Raw genomic sequence first — 19,398 nt, forward strand, 5'->3', positions numbered from 1 at the left:
TAGGGGTTAAACTTAAGTCAGTTGGAGACCCCTGCATTCAAAAGGAAGCTCCCTAACACCTCTTCCTTAGCTATTTATCTAGGGAAATCAGTGGTGTGATAGTAAAGCCTTGTCGTATATGCAGATTTCTAAGTTCCATTGGTACTTGTTCTTCTCTCAAATGCCTTGATTTTATTTTTAATGGAGAGTAACAGTTGGGTGCGGAAGGTGATAAGTGGCAAGGTTGAGGGTAGGGGTGAGAGGCAGACTGAAAAAGACCTGGGAAGAGGCCATAGGGTGTGACCTTAGGGCTAGGACTGAATAGGGAGGCTGCCAGAGATTGAGCAGTGTGGAGAGCTGCTATTAAGTTATGAAAACCGACGCATTGAAGCATGTTGGAGCCTTTATAAATGATATGATAGGAGTATTTCCAGAGTTTATATAAATGATATGAGAGCAATATTTCCAGAGTCAATATAAACGATACAATAGCAATATTTCCAGTCTATATAAACGATACGATAGCTGTATTTTTAGAGTCTATATAAACGACAATGATACGATAGCTGTATTTCGTCTATATAAATGATACGGTAGCTGTATTTCCAGTCTATATAAATGATACGATAGCTGTATTTCCAGTCTATATAAATGATACAATAGGTGTATTTCCAGTCTCTCTATAAACTATACGATAGCAATATTTCCAGAGTCTATATAAACGATACGATAGCTGTATTTCCAGTCTATATAAATGATACGATAGCAATATTTCTAGAGTGAATATAAACGATACGATAGCAATATTTTCAGAGTCTGCTGTATATAAACAACACGATAACAATATTTTAGTCTATATGAACAATACGATAGCAATATTTTCAGAGTCTATATTATAAATGATACGATAGCAATATTTCCAGAGTCTGTATAAATGATAAGATAGCAATATTTCCAAAGTCTATATAAATGATACGATACCTGTATTTCCAGAGTGTATATAAACGATACGATAGCTGTATTTCCAGAGTCTATATAAATGATACGATAGCTGTATTTCTAGAGTCTGTATAATCGATACGATAGCTGTATTTCCAGAGTCTATATAAACAATACGATAGCTGTATTTCCAGAGTCTATATAAACGATACGATAGCTGTATTTCCAGAGTCTATATAAACGATACGATAGCTGTATTTCCAGAGTCTATATAAACAATACGATAGCAATATTTCCAGAGTCTATATAAATGATACGATAGCTGTATTTCCAGAGTCTGTATAAACGATACAATAGCAATATTTCCAGAGTCTCTATAAATGATACGATAGCAATATTTCCAGAGTCTATTAATCCTGTATTATTTGAACTGAAGATGTAGCCTTATTAACCCCATCAGAGCTGTAAGTCCTCCCTGAGTTTTAAAATGCCTGGTGGTGGCAAGAATAAAACAATAAATCAACAAGGAAGAGGTGTTAGGGGAGGTGCTTCAAGAGTACCAGCCCCTGAGTTGTAAAAATTGCCAAGTAGTAGCAAGAATAAAACCAAAAATATATCACTAAGGAAGAGATGTTGGGGGAGTCAGGGAATTGGAAGTACTGTGTAAGTTTGAATTAATCTGACATTTTTTTTTACAAAATGCCTGTGTCTTTCTCCTTCTGCCTGTGTCTTTCTCCTTCTGCCTGTGTCTTTCTCCTTCTGCCTGCATCTTTCTCCTTCTGCCTGCATCTTTCTCCTTCTGCCTGTGTCTTTCTCCTTCTGCCTGTGTCTTTCTCCTTCTGCCTGCATCTTTCTCCTTCTGCCTGTGTCTTTCTCCTTCTGCCTGTGTCTTTCTCCTTCTGCCTGTGTCTTTCTCCTTCTGCCTGTGTCTTTCTCCTTCTGCCTGCATCTTTCTCCTTCTGCCTGTGTCTTTCTCCTTCTGCCTGTGTCTTTCTCCTTCTGCCTGCATCTTTCTCCTTCTGCCTGTGTCTTTCTCCTTCTGCCTGCGTCTTTCTCCTTCTGCCTGCATCTTTCTCCTTCTGCCTGTGTCTTTCTCCTTCTGCTTGCATCTTTCTCCTTCTGCCTGTGTCTTTCTCCTTCTGCCTGTGTCTTTCTCCTTCTGCCTGTGTCTTTCTCCTTCTGCCTGTGTCTTTCTCCTTCTGCCTGTGTCTTTCTCCTTCTGCCTGTGACTTCTTTTCCTTTTACCAGTGACTGTATCTCCTTTCTCTCCCCTTCCTGTCCTCTCTCTACTGTTCCACCTTTTCTTGATAGTTCCATTATTCTTTTGGCCCTACATTTCCCCCCAACTATCAGGCTAGACATTTGGTATTATGCCATGGATAGTTTAAGGCCCTGCCATTAACACTGCCCCATCCTTCCTTCCTCCCTCTCCTCCCCTTCCTTCATCTCCTCCCCTTCCTTCATCTCCTCCCCTTCCTCCCTATCCTCCCCTTCCTCCCTATCCTCCCCTTCCTCCCTATCCTCCCCTTCCTCCCTATCCTTCCTTCCTCCCTATCCTGCCTTCCTCCTTGTGCATTAACACCAAACTGTTTCATGGCCAAAGCTGCTTCCATGCCAGTCTTGGTGCCATGTAGCCATTGTGACTTGGTGCTGGTTCCCTGGTGCTGGTTCATTGGTGCTTCCTACTGTGACATGCTCTTAAATGCAGTGGCCAGGCATCTTGCACTGAATGGTTCCCTTACTTTGTTCATTTCTTGTTTGGGAAGATTTTTTTGAACTGTAGTAGCTTCCTCATGTAATGCAGACTTTGAAATAGTCTCCAGAATTACTTCAGTAGATATAGATAAATAGATATATGTAGATGGATAAAGCACTCAGGGAGTATGGTGAATTATCTTTAGGTGTATTAGCAGTGGTTACAGTTTCTGCCATTTTTCTAAATCTGGCCATCATCTAAGTCGTTCAGTGGGTTAAGGTGGTGGTGTCTGATGCTTTGAATGTGTCAGGTGGTTGTGCTGCTGTGTTTACTGTAGGTGCCTGGTGGTGTAGTGGGTTAAGGTGGTGTTGGCTGATGGAATGTCAGGTTGTGCTGCTGTGTTTGCTGTAGGTGCCTGGTGGTGTAGTGGGTTAAGGTGGTGTTGGCTGATGCTTTGTGTCAGGTTGTTGTGCTGCTGTGTTTGCTGTAGGTGCCTGGTGGTGTAGTGGGTTAAGGTGGTGTTGGCTGATGCTTTGTGTCAGGTTGTTGTGCTGCTGTGTTTACTGTAGGTGCCTGGTGGTGTAGTGGGTTAAGGTGGTCCAGCCAGATGTGCTTTGGAATATTAATAGGTCTGTTCATCTGTGGCAAAGCTAACAGGTCTAGAAGTGGTACTTTTTTTCCTCTCCAACGAAAGTGTAAATATCTGCTCTTGGAGAGCTTTGAGAGATTTTATGAAATACAAAGCTGCTCAGCCTGAACTTTTGTTGGTTTATCATGTCAGCCATTGCCTAAGCTGACTATTGGGTGCATTTCAGGTTGACTTTAAGGAAGCATTGTAGTGGCTTATGAAATACAAAGTTGCTCAGCTTGAAATTTTGATTTGATTTGATAGGTCAGCTGTTGCATCAGCTGATTATTAAACAGTTGTCAGTTTTGGCCATAAGGAGGCATTTTAATACAAGTTTCACATTCTGAGTTTGAAAGAGAAACTTAAATATTGACTGCAGTCTGTGCAGATAGGCTCTTGTTGTTTAGGTACAGAATTGAAACTTGTGATCTTGAGTTTAGGTAATCCAGTTGGCTGGTGTTTGAAGGTTAGGTGTGTGTGTGTGTGTGTGTGTGTGTGTGTGTGTGTGATTAGGTCAGTGGGTGTAGGTGTAGAGTAGGTTAGTGGGTGTTGTAGGTTAGGTCAGTGGGTGTTGGTGTAGATAAAAACATAGCTAATGTGTTGTTGTATTTGCAGGAAACAGATGGTGTCCAACAAGATCTATGGAGATATCACGATGGCAAGATGAAGCCAGCTGGGTAAAGAAGCCAGCTGGGCAAAAGAATATGCTATTGGTAATGTGTTAAAACTGCATCTCAATCATTTTGCTTTACCTTGGCCTTAAAATACCTTGCTAGTCACGAAGAAGTGCTGTGGAAAGGTTTCAACGACCTAAAATTACCATCTTTGAATCGTGTTTAGCTATACTGTATTAGATCAAAGTTAGTGATCTTAGTCATGCAGTGCGGTGGAAAGGTTGTAGAGCCAGTGATTGTGTCTTTGCTACTGAACTAAGGGAAGTCAGCTGTCAAAGGATATGTCTTGGCCAAGTTTAAGTGAAAGAACTGTAGTTGTGTGTACAGAAGGTCCTCGTTTATGCTAGTCATGAAGAAGTGCTGTTTTCATGTACGTTAAATCCAAGTAATTGTCATTGTGTTCCCTGGCTGGTTTATATGGTAGTGCTGAAGTGATGTATTTTGTGGCCAGGAGAACAGGAACATGTTGGTCTGCTGGCTGAATTGGCCCTTATCCTGTTGTCCACCATTTTCCTTTGTGGGATGATAGGGAGGTATTAGACTAGTAACCAAGGAGACCCGTGTACTCCACCATCCTTGGAGGATATGAGAGGGCATTGGGGCATGTTTTGTTTGATGGCATTGTGAATTGAAGTACGTTGTTGATCAACCCCAGTCTGCCTGGCCAAGCAGACCCATCAACCACAGGCAAGCAACAGCCTTGCCACCTCATTTAGTGAATCAGTGTTCCCCTGTGGCAGACAGAGGCCTGCAACGGCAAGGTGCGTTGAATAGTGTGGAGGTTTGGTTCCTGGATGGATGCTGCATTTGCATAATCCAGTTAACGTGAGCACCATAGCAGGCCCCACATCACTCCATTATTTAGTGATATGGTTACCACCCAACATTGTAAATGGTTTCCTGGGCTGCAGGAAACCATTAGGCCTGTCACCTGGTGTAGAACCACATGAAGTGGAAAGAAGAGAAAAAGTGACAGGAAGGAAAGTGAGAAGTAGGGAGTGAGGACAAGCAGAATGATAAAGTTGAAGGAAGAATAGGTAGTACTACAGTGCAACCTCAAAAGTTTTCAAACCTCTAAAGTTCTATCTATCTATCTATCTATTGCCAGACGCTATAATCCCGTAAGGGATGGCCATTTGACTTTGAGTTAGTTGTTTTACGGGGAGGGGCACTAACCCTCCACCAACCCACTTGAAAAATGTCATTTTTATTTCCCAAACTTGCTCAGAAATAACCAGAGACTAGTAAAAAAAAAAAAATACCCAGCTACACCCATCTGGTACTGATGACCTCAGCATAAAGTGTGTGGTCACCCATAATAATAATAATTTCCTTTCCTCCTCTTGGGTAAGCTCTTTCTTATTTGAGTCAGTTTTATCATATCCAAATTTGACCATAATTGTGGCTTCAAACAGGTGTCCTGGCTTTACCAATTAGTGCAGTGCTGGGAACAAAACTGATGCAGTATAAGAATGCAGCCACAAGTACTTAGTGTGTGTGTTGTGAAATGATTGGTGATGGCAGCTACCATGTATGACAAATTTGACAGTTCTCAGTGCAGTACCAACTGAAACTAGAGTAAATAACTCATTGCAGGTGTTATCAAAGATAGCGGTGGTGTTAAACCTGACAGTGTATGACATTACAAAGCAGTGTGATAAGGTTTTTAAGTTTTGGAGTGGAATTATGGTAAATATTCCTTTATCACACAACACCATGCAATACCACTTGTCAGACGTCAACTGATTTTATTCACTTTTGACTGAAGCATGATTGTTGGTAGGCAGCAGTCTTAGTGTAATTCTAATAGATCATTTGCATCAGTGTTAAACCACTGTGCAATCTATTTTTGAGCAGATATAAACCACCACCATCATCGTCCATTTTTTTTCACACACACACACACACACACACACGTACTTAAGTATTTCATCACTGAGATTGCAATATTTCTGCAAGATTATAGTAATGCAGACTGGCAGTAATTGTACGTATCATAAAATGTCATAAAATAAACTGTGTAATCAGTGCACAATATGTGAAGTGTAGCATCACGTATGTGTTGGTTATATGGTTACCTCCCAGCATTGTAAATGGTTTTCTGGCTTACAGGAAACCATTAGGCATTTACTCAATGTAAAGCCACCTGAAAAGGAAGGAGTAATAAAAATTGACAGGAAAGATGTGAGAAATAGGGAGAGAGGAGGACAGAAACAAAAGTAATGGAGATAGTGGGCAGTGCTACATCAAGGAGTGGATGGTGGTTGCTGAAAGATGTAAATATTCATGTTCAGTACTGTAGTTTTTACGTAAATAAATGAATGCATAATTACTGTCCCTTGCAACTTACTGATTGATGTTAAATATGAATAGAACTGCTAAGTGTTTTAGAACAAGGGGACATACACAAGATGAGGAAAGGAAATGTGAAAAACACTTCATGGTTAGTAGCGATTATTGTACTGATCCTTGAGTTAAGAGATGAGATAAATGGTAGTGTTAACAATGGAAAATAGGATGCCTGAAGCCAGCTAGTTAGCCCAGACAACAAAGCTTGTGTCAAAAGCATGTCTAAACCATGAGAATTAAGACAGCCACAGAAATGCTTTATTAAAAGTTCAAATTTTTCAAAAGTATCAAAAGGACACAAGAACTTCGAGTTTAAGAGGTTGCACTGTATATCAAGTGAGTGGATGATCACAGTCACCTACCACCTGCAGGACTATTAACCTAGGAGACACATGAAAGCAAGCCTCCTGTACCTGTAAAGTGTATTGCTATAGCACATTGATATGACTAGTAGCCATAACCAAGGAGACTGCCACCTCATGAAGGCAACTTTCTCCATTGTCTGTTAAATTTGTTATAGCATGTTATCAAACCTGACAGATCCCTGTTCCCTTTTGTCTCAGTTGATGGCAGTGTGTTGTGTGATTGGAGGGTTGATACGACTAGTAACCAAGGGTGATGGTATCTAGGGCTGGTGGTGGTACTGTCAAAGCTGAGGGAGTGTGGCCATGTGTGGATTACCACTAGGGTGTGGGAAGGAATTACAACTTGTTCAGTGTTGGTGGGAGGCTGTGTATGTGGTGTTAGAGGTAGACTGTGAAAAATGCTGACATGGTGTGTGCAGTGTGTGGGGGGGAGCATATGGAGATTTCAGGCATGAAAGGATTAGTCTTGCTGTTGAGTGTGTAGAGGATTTTTTTTTTTTTTTTTTTTTTTTTTTTTTTTTTGAGGACATGCTATGTGCTGGAGGTGGAGCCGGTGTTAGCTGTGTGGCTAGGATAAGGAGTGGCTGGAGGAAGTTCAGGGAGCTGTTGCCTCCTGACATTGAGAGGGCTCTCCCTCAGTGCTAAGGGATCTTTGTATGTGGCATGTGAGACCTGGGCAGTGAAGGATGAGGATGTTCATAGGCTTAAACATACAGTCATGACAATGATTAGATTTGTTTGTAGTGCATCCTTGAATGACAGGCCTTGGGAAGGGTGTTAGGACTGCAGTTGAAGAGTTGAGAAGAAGAATGGGACTTGAATGTATTGATGTAGTGATGAGGAGGGGTAGGTTGCGATGGTATGGACATGTGGAGAGGATGGAGGGTGAGAGCTGTGATTGTTTAGGGTCGAGTTGTGAGAGGCAGACTAATAAAAAGACCTGGGATGAAGTCAGAGTGAGACCTCAAGGATATGGGACTGGACAGGGAGACTGCCAGAGATCAAGTAGTATGGAGAGAGGCCATTAGGTGACCAAGGCTAACTTATGCAGGCATGTTGAAGCCTTTGTAAGCGATAGGAAAATAAACGAAGTAACCAAGGAGACTGTCATACCTCATAGTTAAGGACCATCAAACAATGCAACCCCTCTCCCACCCCTCTCCATTTTTTTTTTTAAATCGGTGCAACCCCTCTATCTATTTATTTATTTTTTCAAACAATGCAACCCCTATCCCCCCTATTTTTTTTTTTTTTTGAAACATCTCGACATATTGCATCAGTGGCACATAGTGATGCAGGTTGCCAATTTGTATTCCATCTGACTACAACTGTTGCATGTTTATCTCATTTGTACTGCTGTGTCAATGGTCACTGCCCCTCCGAAACGTCTGCTTGCATCCTTCCACCACCCTGGCGGGTGCGTAGCACCTGTCTAGCAGCAAACTCTCATCCCTTTTCTGTCCAGCTATCAAATGCAGGAGTTAACCTTCATGTACGCAATAGGTCAACTCTGGAACTGCTTTTCACTCTTCCTACTGCCTATGACCCTCCAGTCTTTTTAATGCTGTGTCCAGGCATCTCAAGATGAACGATCTTGAATTTGGCCCTTAACTTAGTTTTTTGTTGGAGGGAACAGTCGTTCAGATTTTCTAGCATTTGGTTCCTTCTTCCTTGCATAAAATAGATTTAAATTGTTGTGGGAACAACATTGCCTAAAAATTACCTGCTGTAGTGTTCATCTGTCATGTTGGACTAAAAGACCTGTTGCCTGGGTCTGAATGGCTTGGTAGGCCAGGAGCAGCAGTACTGATTTTATACATACAGTACTTTATTAGTTGCCTACTTGCACCAGACCATGAGCAATAGATTTAAACTTCAGCCAGTCTTGGTTAAGATGTGTGTCTGTTTATGACCAAGAAATTAACAAGGGTTATATAAACTGTAGCAGCCAGTTCATAAGTAACCTTGTAATTTTTTAGAAGTGCTATTCCAAGGTTTTTTAAGGGAATGAAGTCTTAAAAGGCGAGAAATATTATTTTATTACCTTCAAAAATAAGGTGGCCATATCACTTTTTTTTTTTTTTTTTTTTTTTTTTTTTTTTTCAAAGATCTGTTATTGGTAGGTGGGTTATGGCAACATTCCACAAGTTTAGTAAGAAATCATATGTCATTTGGTTGTCTATGCTCCATAAATTAGAATTGGGAGACTGAGGGATGGAGTGGGAGAGAATTAACTAGGAGTGTATGTGAGTGAGGTAGGAGGGGAGACCAAGGATGTGATGGAGGGCTGGAGTGAGAGACTAAGGGCCAATTCACACTATACGGTTCGTCTTTGTAGGGTTACGGTTCATTTGCTATGTCACTTTTCACACTATACGTCCATGATCTCGTCAGTCTGCGTGCAGCTGTGGCTCCGACAAGAAGCCTCGGGAATTAGTGTAAAGCAGCTTGCTGCAACATTCATTTTTGCACAACTACTGAGGTGACAATGCCACTGATGTTACAACCATGAATGTCACGAACAATGCAAGCTCTTTAGTAGACATAACTAGACAGGGAGGAAATGCTCCACAAGGTGCATTCCTTGTAAAAGAAATTTAAAAGATTCTTGAAGTCCCACTGGTTTTCTTCCATGGGCGTAAAGAGGGTTGAGAGAGAACCTACGAATGGTTATGAACAGGATGTTGGGAGAACCTGTGAATGGTAATGGATGGGGTGTTAAGAGATACCCTATGAATGGTAATGAATAGGATGAAGGATAAAATGCTATTTGCCACACTGTTATAATAAAATAGTGAAATATTTAAATATCTTACCCAATTTTTCCAATCCCTCTCCTATTAATTTCCATATTTTTTCTTTCACATGGTTATCGTTGTATTTTCTGTTGCCCCTGTCATATAGTTCCTCGTAGCCTCTGACCAGTTCTAATAACTTCTCGTCACTCATGGCTGCTTATAGTACTGTTCACGGCCAAAAGCATTGACAGGCTAAAGTTGTCCTCTGTTGTCTGTAAACACACCGTGACTGACACGCATTGATGTTCACACTGATTGGTGGAGGTATGGAATGTACGTATACGTTTCGTTCGTTAGAGATTTCTTCCAAACGTAGGCGATCCGTACGATTGAAAGCCGCACGAAAGATGAACAATAAACGGAAAATATAGTGTGAACAGCCCCATTGATTTCGATAAAATAATTAACGTACGAAAGCTGTATGGAGACGAACCGTGTAGTGTGAATCGGCCCTAATGTGTGAGGTGGAGGGGGGAGGAGAGGGAAACTGAGGGATTGAGTAGAGGATGTTGTAAATTGAAATGGGAAGGAGAGGGAAACTAACTAGGAGTGTATGTGAGTAAGGTGGATGTGGGGTAAGAGGGAGGGGGAGACTGAGGATGAGATGGAGGGATGAGTGGAGGTACATAGGAGAGGAGGGTGTAAGTTGGGGGTGGAGTATGGGAGTGAGGTGGAGGGATGGAATAGAAGTATGAGAGGGAGGTGTAAGTGGGGGGGGATGGAGAGAGAGACTAAGTAGGGGTTTGTGTGAGTGAGGTGGAGGTGGAGAAAGTGGCAGGGGGAGACTGAGGATGAGATGGAGGGATGGAGTGGAGAGGTGCATGAGAGAGGAGGGTGTAGGAAGATTAATTCTGAGAGTGTATGTGAGTGAGGTGGAGACTGAGGATGAGATGGAGGGATGGAGTGGAGAGATATATGAGAGGGAGGTGTAAGTTGGGGGAATGGAGAGTAGGAAACTTCATCAGGAGGGTGTATGTGAGTGAGGTGGAGGGAGAGGCAGGGGGTGTAATCTGGGGGGAGGGCAGGTAGATGGCAGTGGAGAGGGAGGAGATATGTACCCTCACAGGATCAAGGTGTCTGGCTATAGGTAGATATAGCATGTCCACACCTTCACATTGTTATAGTAATATGGCCATTATATTTTGTTTTATTTGTTTGCTTGAGATTATACTCTGAACTTTAGCTTGGCCAAAAATTTTAAATCTTTCCAGCCTGAATTATGAGTTGTAACTTTCTTAAAACAGGATAGTAGGCACAGTGTGAAAAGGATTATGAGTAATAGCATTGCCTTTCTGTGCCTCGAGTTACTCTTATGTGACACAGCTGGAAAAGACTGAAAAATTGGGCCAAGTTAGTGAAGAGTAAATATTGTTCAGTGGAATGTGATTTTGTTGTTATTTAACATGCGTCACAACCAGTCCATGTTGGTATTTTTGAACCTCTTCAGTACTGTTACATCTTTTCTCAGTGTATTGTTGCTGTGTCCCAGATGATTTTATTCTTGCTGCTGCCAGACGATTTTACTCAGCTTAGGAAGGGGGTCTCTGTGATGGGAAGCTTGGTTGGAAGTGATGATGATAGGGTGAGGGGTGTTTAAGTCATCCTATGACTTTCTAGGATAGATGTGTTTGTCTCATTTATTCTTGCCATTAAAATTCTGTATCGCATAATCATGCTAAGGTTTTAATTAAAACTGTGTGTAATTTGATAAAAATGGATATGTCTCATTTTCTTAGTGCATACAGGTGTTTGTTTATGGAGTCTTGCTTTCACTGTGGTATTTGGGAGTTGTCTTGCAAAGGCTGGTGTTTTCTTTTATCTGTATTGTTTTCTTGTTAGGTCCAAGGTTATACTGTATCTTGCTTTTCACCTTTAGTTATATTTTATTGCAACAGTTATACAATTGCTTACCTTGTATCAGAGTATTGACTTTTTATTTTTATAGTTAAGTGTGACAGGGTTTAACAATGAATGCCCTCAACTTTTCTTTCATTGATAAAGACAAAATCTGCTTAGGTATATTTTCATTTTAACCTGTATAAAGTGAAATAATGTTAATATGTTTCGCTGTTGGGTATGTTAAAAATATTAGAGAATAGATTTAAAGAACCATCTGTAACCATTTCTTTATTTCAATCCTCAGATGCAGGACAAGGTGTGGCCACCAGTGCCTCCTTATGGTGGCTGTGGCAGCAAGAGGTCTTGACACTGTTCATTTAGACAAGAAGGACCCATTTACCAGAATCGCATCTCTGTTGTTCCATCATACGGTAAGCAGTAATCTGTACAGCATGTAATAACTACACTTTTGTAAAACCTGTTGGCCACCACTTGATGACATTACCAGTGCAGTAAGCATACACTGCAGTAAACCTTCTGTATTGACTGTCAGATACATTTTTGTGAAGCTACAGAGTGTGGTGAATGTTTTTGGCATATCAGATAGAGCCAGGATTCCAAGGGTTTGAATGATGAGTGAATGGAAGCGTGACCCACTGGATTGGGCAAACTTGGGCTGTCTGGATGTTGCTACCCCTCACCCTGCCCTAGGGTGGGAAAGAAGGTGCTGCTGCTGCTGATGATGATGATGATAACAGGCCAACTGGGGACAACACTGAGCCAATAATCATTTGGCTGGGGCAGGGTGTTTTTAACCCACATTGCTGGTGCAGCACATATGGGTAAAATGGGGTGTTTTTTAAGGTGTTTTGACCCACTTATATTTAACCTAACATGTTTAAATATCAGTCAAACAAACTTCAGTATTTCCTCTAACCTCGGAAAGAAACTGGTTCTGTAAGTGGTACATGATTGGAGGGGGAGTGAGTTGAATAGGAGGTGTTCTGCGCGGTTGGTGAACGTGGGTCTCCGAGGCAAATGCAAGGCAGCATTGCAGGTGGATGTCATGCCGCTTGTGAGACAAAGTTTAAGAGGTGACTTCTGTGCTCTATAGCACATAAAAAACAAGTTACTTCCTAATTTTCAGTTATAAGGACACTTGTTGCACTGTACTGTGGTATGGACATAGCCTACAAGAGCACAATCGCAAGCACTACACTTAGCACTAAATATGCTACATGAGCATAATAACAGTTAAGGTTATGATGTTCTCCTTATAATTTTTACATTTCCTCACTAATCATATCACTTATTGTCATTTGTTACTACAGAGTCACCTACAAGGTGCTGAAGTAACGTACTGTAATTATGCCAGGTTGTCACATGAGGGAAAAAATGTAGCACTACATCTCATATGCACCCACTTCTCACAAATACTGCAGAAGATGGAGTTCCTTCCCATACCCTTGTGGCAAAGTGCACATGGCCACCCTCCCTGCTTTGTCCTGCCACCTGCCCAAGATACCATCACTTGTAGTGTATTTGGGCAAGGTTATTCAGACTAATACAAAATAATCTTTATACTCTGTAAAGGCCAATTTTCATAGTCACCTGTATAGTATATGAAAAACTTAGAAAATCCATGCAACTAACACAAGTATAAGTACTGTACAGTACAGTAAAACCTAGAGATAATGAATCTCAGTTTACCAAACCACCTCCCATCCAGTGTCACCTCTGACAGCAACTCCAATGGGTGAGGAAGTGGAAGTGAGGAGAAAAAAGGCTAAAGCTGCTGCATGTGTGATGATGTGTGCCAAGTGCATGGTAGGCCTTTGTATGGCAGAGTGCTTCCATGTCTCTGAATGCTTCCGAGTCAGAAAACATTGTATGTTAACCGTAATGCAAGAGTTAACCGTTACTCCCAGTCTTTCATTTATGCAACAGGTCAGCTCTGGAACTGTCTCCCTCTGTCTGTATTTCCTGCTGCCCATGATCTCCAGTCTTTCAAACGCAGTGTGTCCAGGCATCTCAAAATGATCGGATCTTGAATTTGGCTCTCTGTTGTATTTTGTTTTTCTCTTGGAGGGAACTGTTACTGCGGGCTCATGGCCTTTGGTTCCTTCTTCCTCGCATAAAAAAAAAAAAAAAAAAAATGTGCAGGTCAAGATAATGGTTTAGTGTACATAAAAATATAAAATCAGTGTAACAGTGAATATGGAGATAATGGTGAGTGACAATGCAGGTGCTACACACAAGTGACAGTGACAGTAGGAGTGCTTCTGAACGCACCACACCTCCAAACACTTCAGGATATACTGTAATGTGTACATACCCAGTTTCAATATGTTAGAAAATAAATAATTTGTGTAATAATGAGCATGGAGACAATGGTGAGTGACACTGCTGTGTACTACACAATAGCGAAAGGGAAAGTGGTGCTCGCTACGAGCATTATTCTGGACTGTTATTCTGTAGTTTTATATGACCAAAGATGAGTACTTGCAGAGACAGAAAACTACTTTGTAAGTGCATAACAAGTAATTAGTGGTAGAAAAATAAGCAAATGAGTGACTATCTTTGGTGAAGTCAAGTGCTACATTTTTCCCTCATGTGACAACCTGGCATAATTACAGTACGTTACTTCAGCACCTTGTAGGTGACTCTGTAGTAACAAATGACAATAAGTGATATGATTAGTGAGGAAATGTAAAAATTATAAGGAGAACATCATAACCTTAACTGTTATTATGCTCATGTAGCATATTTAGTGCTAAGTGTAGTGCTTGCGATTGTGCTCTTGTAGGCTATGTCCATACCACAGTACAGTGCAACAAGTGTCCTTATAACTGAAAATTAGGAAGTAACTTGTTTTTTATGTGCTATAGAGCACAGAAGTCACCTCTTAAACTTTGTCTCACAAGCGGCATGACAGCCACCTGCAATGCTGTGAGATAATGCAGAGTTCATGTGTGTGGTGTGTTGTGGAGAGCATATAGAGATTGTCAGGTGTGAAAGGATTGATCTTGCTGGTGAGTCTCCTGAGTGTGTGGAAGAGTTTTGTCCCATCATTTCTATCATGTTTATGCAGATGACACTCACCTCTACGTTAAGATGTAAGATATCAATGATACTAAGACTAAGCTTGAATCTCTATTGTCTGATATTAAGATTTGGATGGCTAGGAGGAAACTTAAGCCAAATGATGGGAAAACTGAGATCATCATCATCATCAGAGGAAACAGAAGGGGTGACGACACTGACAGTGCCCTGATTTTGAACATTGGCGTGCCACAGCTTCATCCAGTCAGCTCTTTTTGAAATCTGGGTGTTTATTTCAATTCAAAGTTAAATCGCCAAGAACATATTAATCAAGTTGTCAGAGGGTGTAACTTGCACATCAAAAATCTGCACGTTGTGAGAAAATTCCTGAATAGACGGTGCCTCTTAACATTGGTCCATTCAGTGGTCTTGTCTTGTGTTGATTATTGTAATTCACTGTGGGTTGGTCTTCCAAATAATATACTAACAAGAGTTCAGTCTGTGTTGAACAGGGCAGCACGGCTTATCTTTGGTCTCCTCCCGAGAACCTCAACTACCCTGTTCCTAAATGAGTTGCATTGGTTACCAGTAAAGGCTAGAATTGAATTTAAAGTGTGTCTTATTACATTCAAGGTTCTTAAGTTTGGTGAACTGAAGTATCTTGCTGAATTGTTAAAACTCCCATTGGCACGCCCAGGTGTGATGTTATGCAGTGAAGATGATTCCTTGCGTCTAGACGAGTCAGGAGCCATTCACCAGTCATCTTTCGCTGATCGTTCTTTTGTGTATAGAGCCCCTAGATTATATAATAGATTGCCATTGTCCATGAGACAACTCTCTTCTGCTGAATCCTTTAAGAGACAGCAAAAAGCCTTTCTTTTTTAAAAATGCTACGTCCTGAAGAGAGGTATTATGACAGATGATTGTAGGGTTTAATTATTGCCCCTTTCTTTTCCTCCTCTTTTTTTTTTTTTTTTTTTTTTTTACTGATGAAGTTTGTATTGTATATGAGAGATGTCACAATTCTTGTAACTGTAAAAATAATGTATACGTGTTTCCAGAACTAGAGAATTCCCTATGGAAGGACTGGTGCTTTTGAGAAACAAAAGACCAGATTATTACTGTATTATTATTATTATTAATATTATTATTGTTATTATTATTATTAATTTGGGAGACATGTTATGTACTGGAGGTGAGGCTGGAGCATCTCTTTGGCCAAAGTAAGGAGTGGTTTGAAGAAATTCAGGGAGCTGTTGCCTCTCCTGACATTGAGAGGGCTCTCCTTCCATGCTAAGGGATCTTTGTAGGCAGCATGTGTTAGGAATGTAATGCTGTATGGTAGTGAGACCTGGGCAGTAAAGGAAGAGGATGCTGTATTTGTTGGCTCAAACATACAGAACTGACAGTGATTAGATGGATGTGTAGTGCATCCTTGAACGCAAGGCATGGGGGGGCTAGGTTTACAACTAAAGTATTTAGAGGAAGGATGAGACTAGAGATGTATTGGTGTTGTGATGAGGAGGGGTAGACTGAGATGATAAGGGCTTGTGGAGGGGATGGAGAATGACAGTTTGGTGCAAAGTGTAAGAAAAGTGAACTTCGAGGGTAGGGTTGCAAGAGGCACACTGAAAAAGACCAGAGATGAGGTCATAGTGTGACCTCAGGGATAAGGGACTGAACAGGAAGGCTGCCAGAGATCAAGCAGGATGGAGAGCTGCCAATAGGTGATCAAGGCCAATGTATGCAAGCATGCTGGAACCTCTATAAATGATATGATATGTTATGAATCTCATTATGCCTTTACTTTCTCGACCTCACAGGTAACAACGCCTGAGAATACATAGCAGAATTATCCACCAGACAGACCTAATGGCCATCGACGAGACTCATCAGAAAATATGACTGGAGAAGGTAAGAGTTTTAAGATGTAGTTTTTCATTGTCTTGTTTGCACAGTCTTATGGTTCTAGGTTAACAGATGCATCCTGTAGTTTTCCTATAGTTTTTGTCTATTGATGTTATGATTACTGGTATATTTTCAGCATATTCTATCTATCTATAGCCCGACGCCCTAATCCCGCAAAGGGTGGCCGCAGACAAAACGCCTCCAAGTCACTCTGTCACCCACCATTTGACTCCCCTCCCCCCAACTCACCCCCCCCTCCCTCATATACCTCTCAACTCCATCCCTCCACCTCATCCTCGGTCTACCCCTCCCTCTCCCTCCCTCCACCTCACCTACATACACCCTCTTGGTCAGTCTTTCATTCTCCATTCTCTCCACATGTCCAAACCACCTCAGTGTATTTCTCCTAATCTTTTCAACCACATCCACATCTACCCCACAACGTTCCTTCACTTCTTCATTCGTCAACCTGTCCCTCCACGTCACTCCACATGCTCCTCTCAAGTAACTCATATTTTCAGCATATTCATTTACATAAATGTGGCAAACTGCTTTGTACATTCTCTAAATCATCCAAAGGAAGTTTTGTGTATGGGGAAATTCACCTTACATATAATCGTCTTTCCATCCCTATTCTCCAGCACAGGCATGTGGGTAGCATAGTGAAATTAAGTAAGAAAATGGTCAAGTAGGAATAAAAATCAGTTAGGTGTATGGGTTATTGGCCTTCACATTTATTTATCCACCATTCAGTACTCTGAAATGTGAAGACTTGTTTCATGAGTTGTATAACATCTACAACTGAGGTCATGCCCATTGTGATGCAGCATTTATTTCTGTTCATCACATTTTAATTCATCAGCATCAATACCTGTTTTATTATATATTTTTTGATTTATTATTTTAATACTTTCATTTGCTAAATAATGGTATAAGTTATTACCTTCTTTATTCTTCCATATTTCATCATCATCATTATCATCATCATCATCCAGACCTCCCATCCCACCCTAGGGTGGGGTGAGGAGTAGCAGCATCCAGACAGCCAGAGTCTGCCCAGTTCAATGGGACACACTTCCATTCACTCACCATTCAAGTTTACAGAATCCCAGCTTCATCTGATAGGCCAAAAAATTTCACCACGTTCTGTAGCTTCACGTGTACTTGTCCGATAGAGTCAGTCCGGATGCTGCCACTTTAAAAGGGGCTCCAAATCCCTTGGTCTCCCTTCCCATCTCACCCACATGCACTCTTCTAGTCAGTCTCTTATTGTCCATCGTCTCCACTTCATATCATCCTTGATCTCCCCCCTCCCCCACCTCACATGCATTCTTCTAGTCAGTCTCTTATTCTCCATCCTTTCCACTCCATCCCTCTCCTCATTCTTGGTCTCCCCCTCCCCCTCTTCCTTTCCACCTCACTGGTAAACTCTTCTGGTCAGTCTCTCATTCTCCATCCTTTCCACATAGCCAGACCATCTCAGAGTATTTCTCTTAACATTTTCAACCACATCAACACCACAATACTCCTTTACTTCCTCATTTGTCAGTCTGTCTGTTTGTCTACTTAGCACAGCATAAAATAACCATCTCTCCATCTTGACTCCTGAGATATACAGGATATTAATGCCAGAATATGAAGCATTTAAGTGAGGATATTTATGAGGTGGAGTCAGGATTCCAGGGGCTGAAATGGTGAGTGAGTGAGTGTGTACTTATAACTTGCCTTCCTATAATTTGGGGCACCTGCAGTCCACTCACACTGTGTAGTGCTACCTCCTGGTGATTCTACCCCGACTGACAAACCAAGTGGTTTTTTGTAGTCCAGGAACCATTTACTATGCCAGGGTAGTTGATATTAATACCTAGCATTAGTAATGACATGCGGCTCCATAACTGCCATCTTGACAATGCACGGTGGTGGTGCCATGGACAGCTGCCATCAGGTGAAAAGACCTACACATGCTGTAGCATCATAATTGTTCTCTAGATATGTTAACTTATAAATAACATGCCTTTATTAAAGCACCAACTTAATGTCACTGGGTTAATATAGAAATTAATAAATATATCATTTATAAACTTGAAAGTACAGTAATGACATGCAGTACCACTGTGGAAGATGTCTTAACCCTCTGAGTATGAAAGGTGCCTCCATGTTACCAAATAGTAGCAACAGGAGACACAAATGCATAGGTTTTTATGAAGCTAAAAACCCATTTTACCTCTGCTGAAAGCACCTTAGGACAGGAGGGTCATCCTTCTCCATGCCCACTGCACAAACATTGGTTGCTGGAGTGATGGTGTCATGACAGGAGACTAAGTACAGAGTTTGTAAAATTGTTCCTAGCTGTGCCATTTTCCTGTGCTCACCATCCGCTCACTCAGTGTAGTGCTGCTTTGGGTGTCTATCCTTTTCCTCTCTTCTGTCCTTCCTCTTTCACTTTTTCTGGCCCCATTCATGCCATTATGCTTTTAGTGTCAGTCTCTGCTCTCTTTATCTCATTCTCTGTTCTTTTTGCTTTTACTCTCGGCTCCTTTTCTCTTATCCAGCCTCTTTTTCTCTCGTTTTCCTGCCACGGTCCGCCAGTTACAATATTTCACGGTTTGTTATGCAGATACGAGGCTGTAAGTAATGACCAGGCAAGATGATATATTGTAGCCGTGGCGAATCAGGCAGACATATATGGTGAAAGGTCAGACATAGACTTACATATGCACTTGAAATATGAACTAGAGTAAAAGAGAGAGAGTTGGAGAGAGAGAGAGAGAGAGAGAAAGAGATCTGTGTGTATATGTGTGTGTGTGTGTGTGTTTGCATAATTATACTTGCATGCTGAAGTCTTGTATGTGTTCAAGTGGGATCAAAGAGACCCATCATCCCACACCTTCAACTGAAGTGCATGTAATTCTCTTCCATGATTCTTCTGTGAGTTAGAATTACGCACACACACACACACACACACACACACACACACACACATTTACTAACATGCATACAAAAACCTCTATTCACACAGGCTTAATATGAACTCAGCCATCCCTCCACACTCAGTATCCCTGCCTGACGCAAACACAGGCTCTCCTGCGTACACACATGACTCAACACACACAGACAGACGGACAGACAGACAGACACACACACACACACACACACACACACACACACCTCAAGGCTCAGT

The 19,398-nt window shown here is 41.4% G+C and overlaps 1 protein-coding gene across 1 annotated transcript in view; it reads left to right on the forward strand.

Moving 5' to 3' along the window:
- The window catches only part of LOC145390079 (protein misato homolog 1-like), an 87,545-nt gene extending 75,911 nt beyond the window's left edge, over window positions 1–11,634 (forward strand). Inside the window, exons 14-15 of the mRNA XM_080265149.1 lie at window positions 3,858–3,955; window positions 11,572–11,634. Coding sequence (XP_080121275.1) covers window positions 3,858–3,955; window positions 11,572–11,634 — 161 coding nt within the window. The remainder of the gene's footprint in view (window positions 1–3,857; window positions 3,956–11,571) is intronic.
- The last annotated feature ends 7,764 nt before the right edge of the window (window positions 11,635–19,398 follow it).

This window comes from Coenobita brevimanus, unplaced genomic scaffold (genome assembly GCF_032717465.1).
Source record: "Coenobita brevimanus isolate Jiangsu-jjx unplaced genomic scaffold, ASM3271746v2 jjx.HiC_scaffold_2803, whole genome shotgun sequence".
In the NCBI taxonomy this organism is placed as follows: domain Eukaryota; kingdom Metazoa; phylum Arthropoda; class Malacostraca; order Decapoda; family Coenobitidae; genus Coenobita; species Coenobita brevimanus.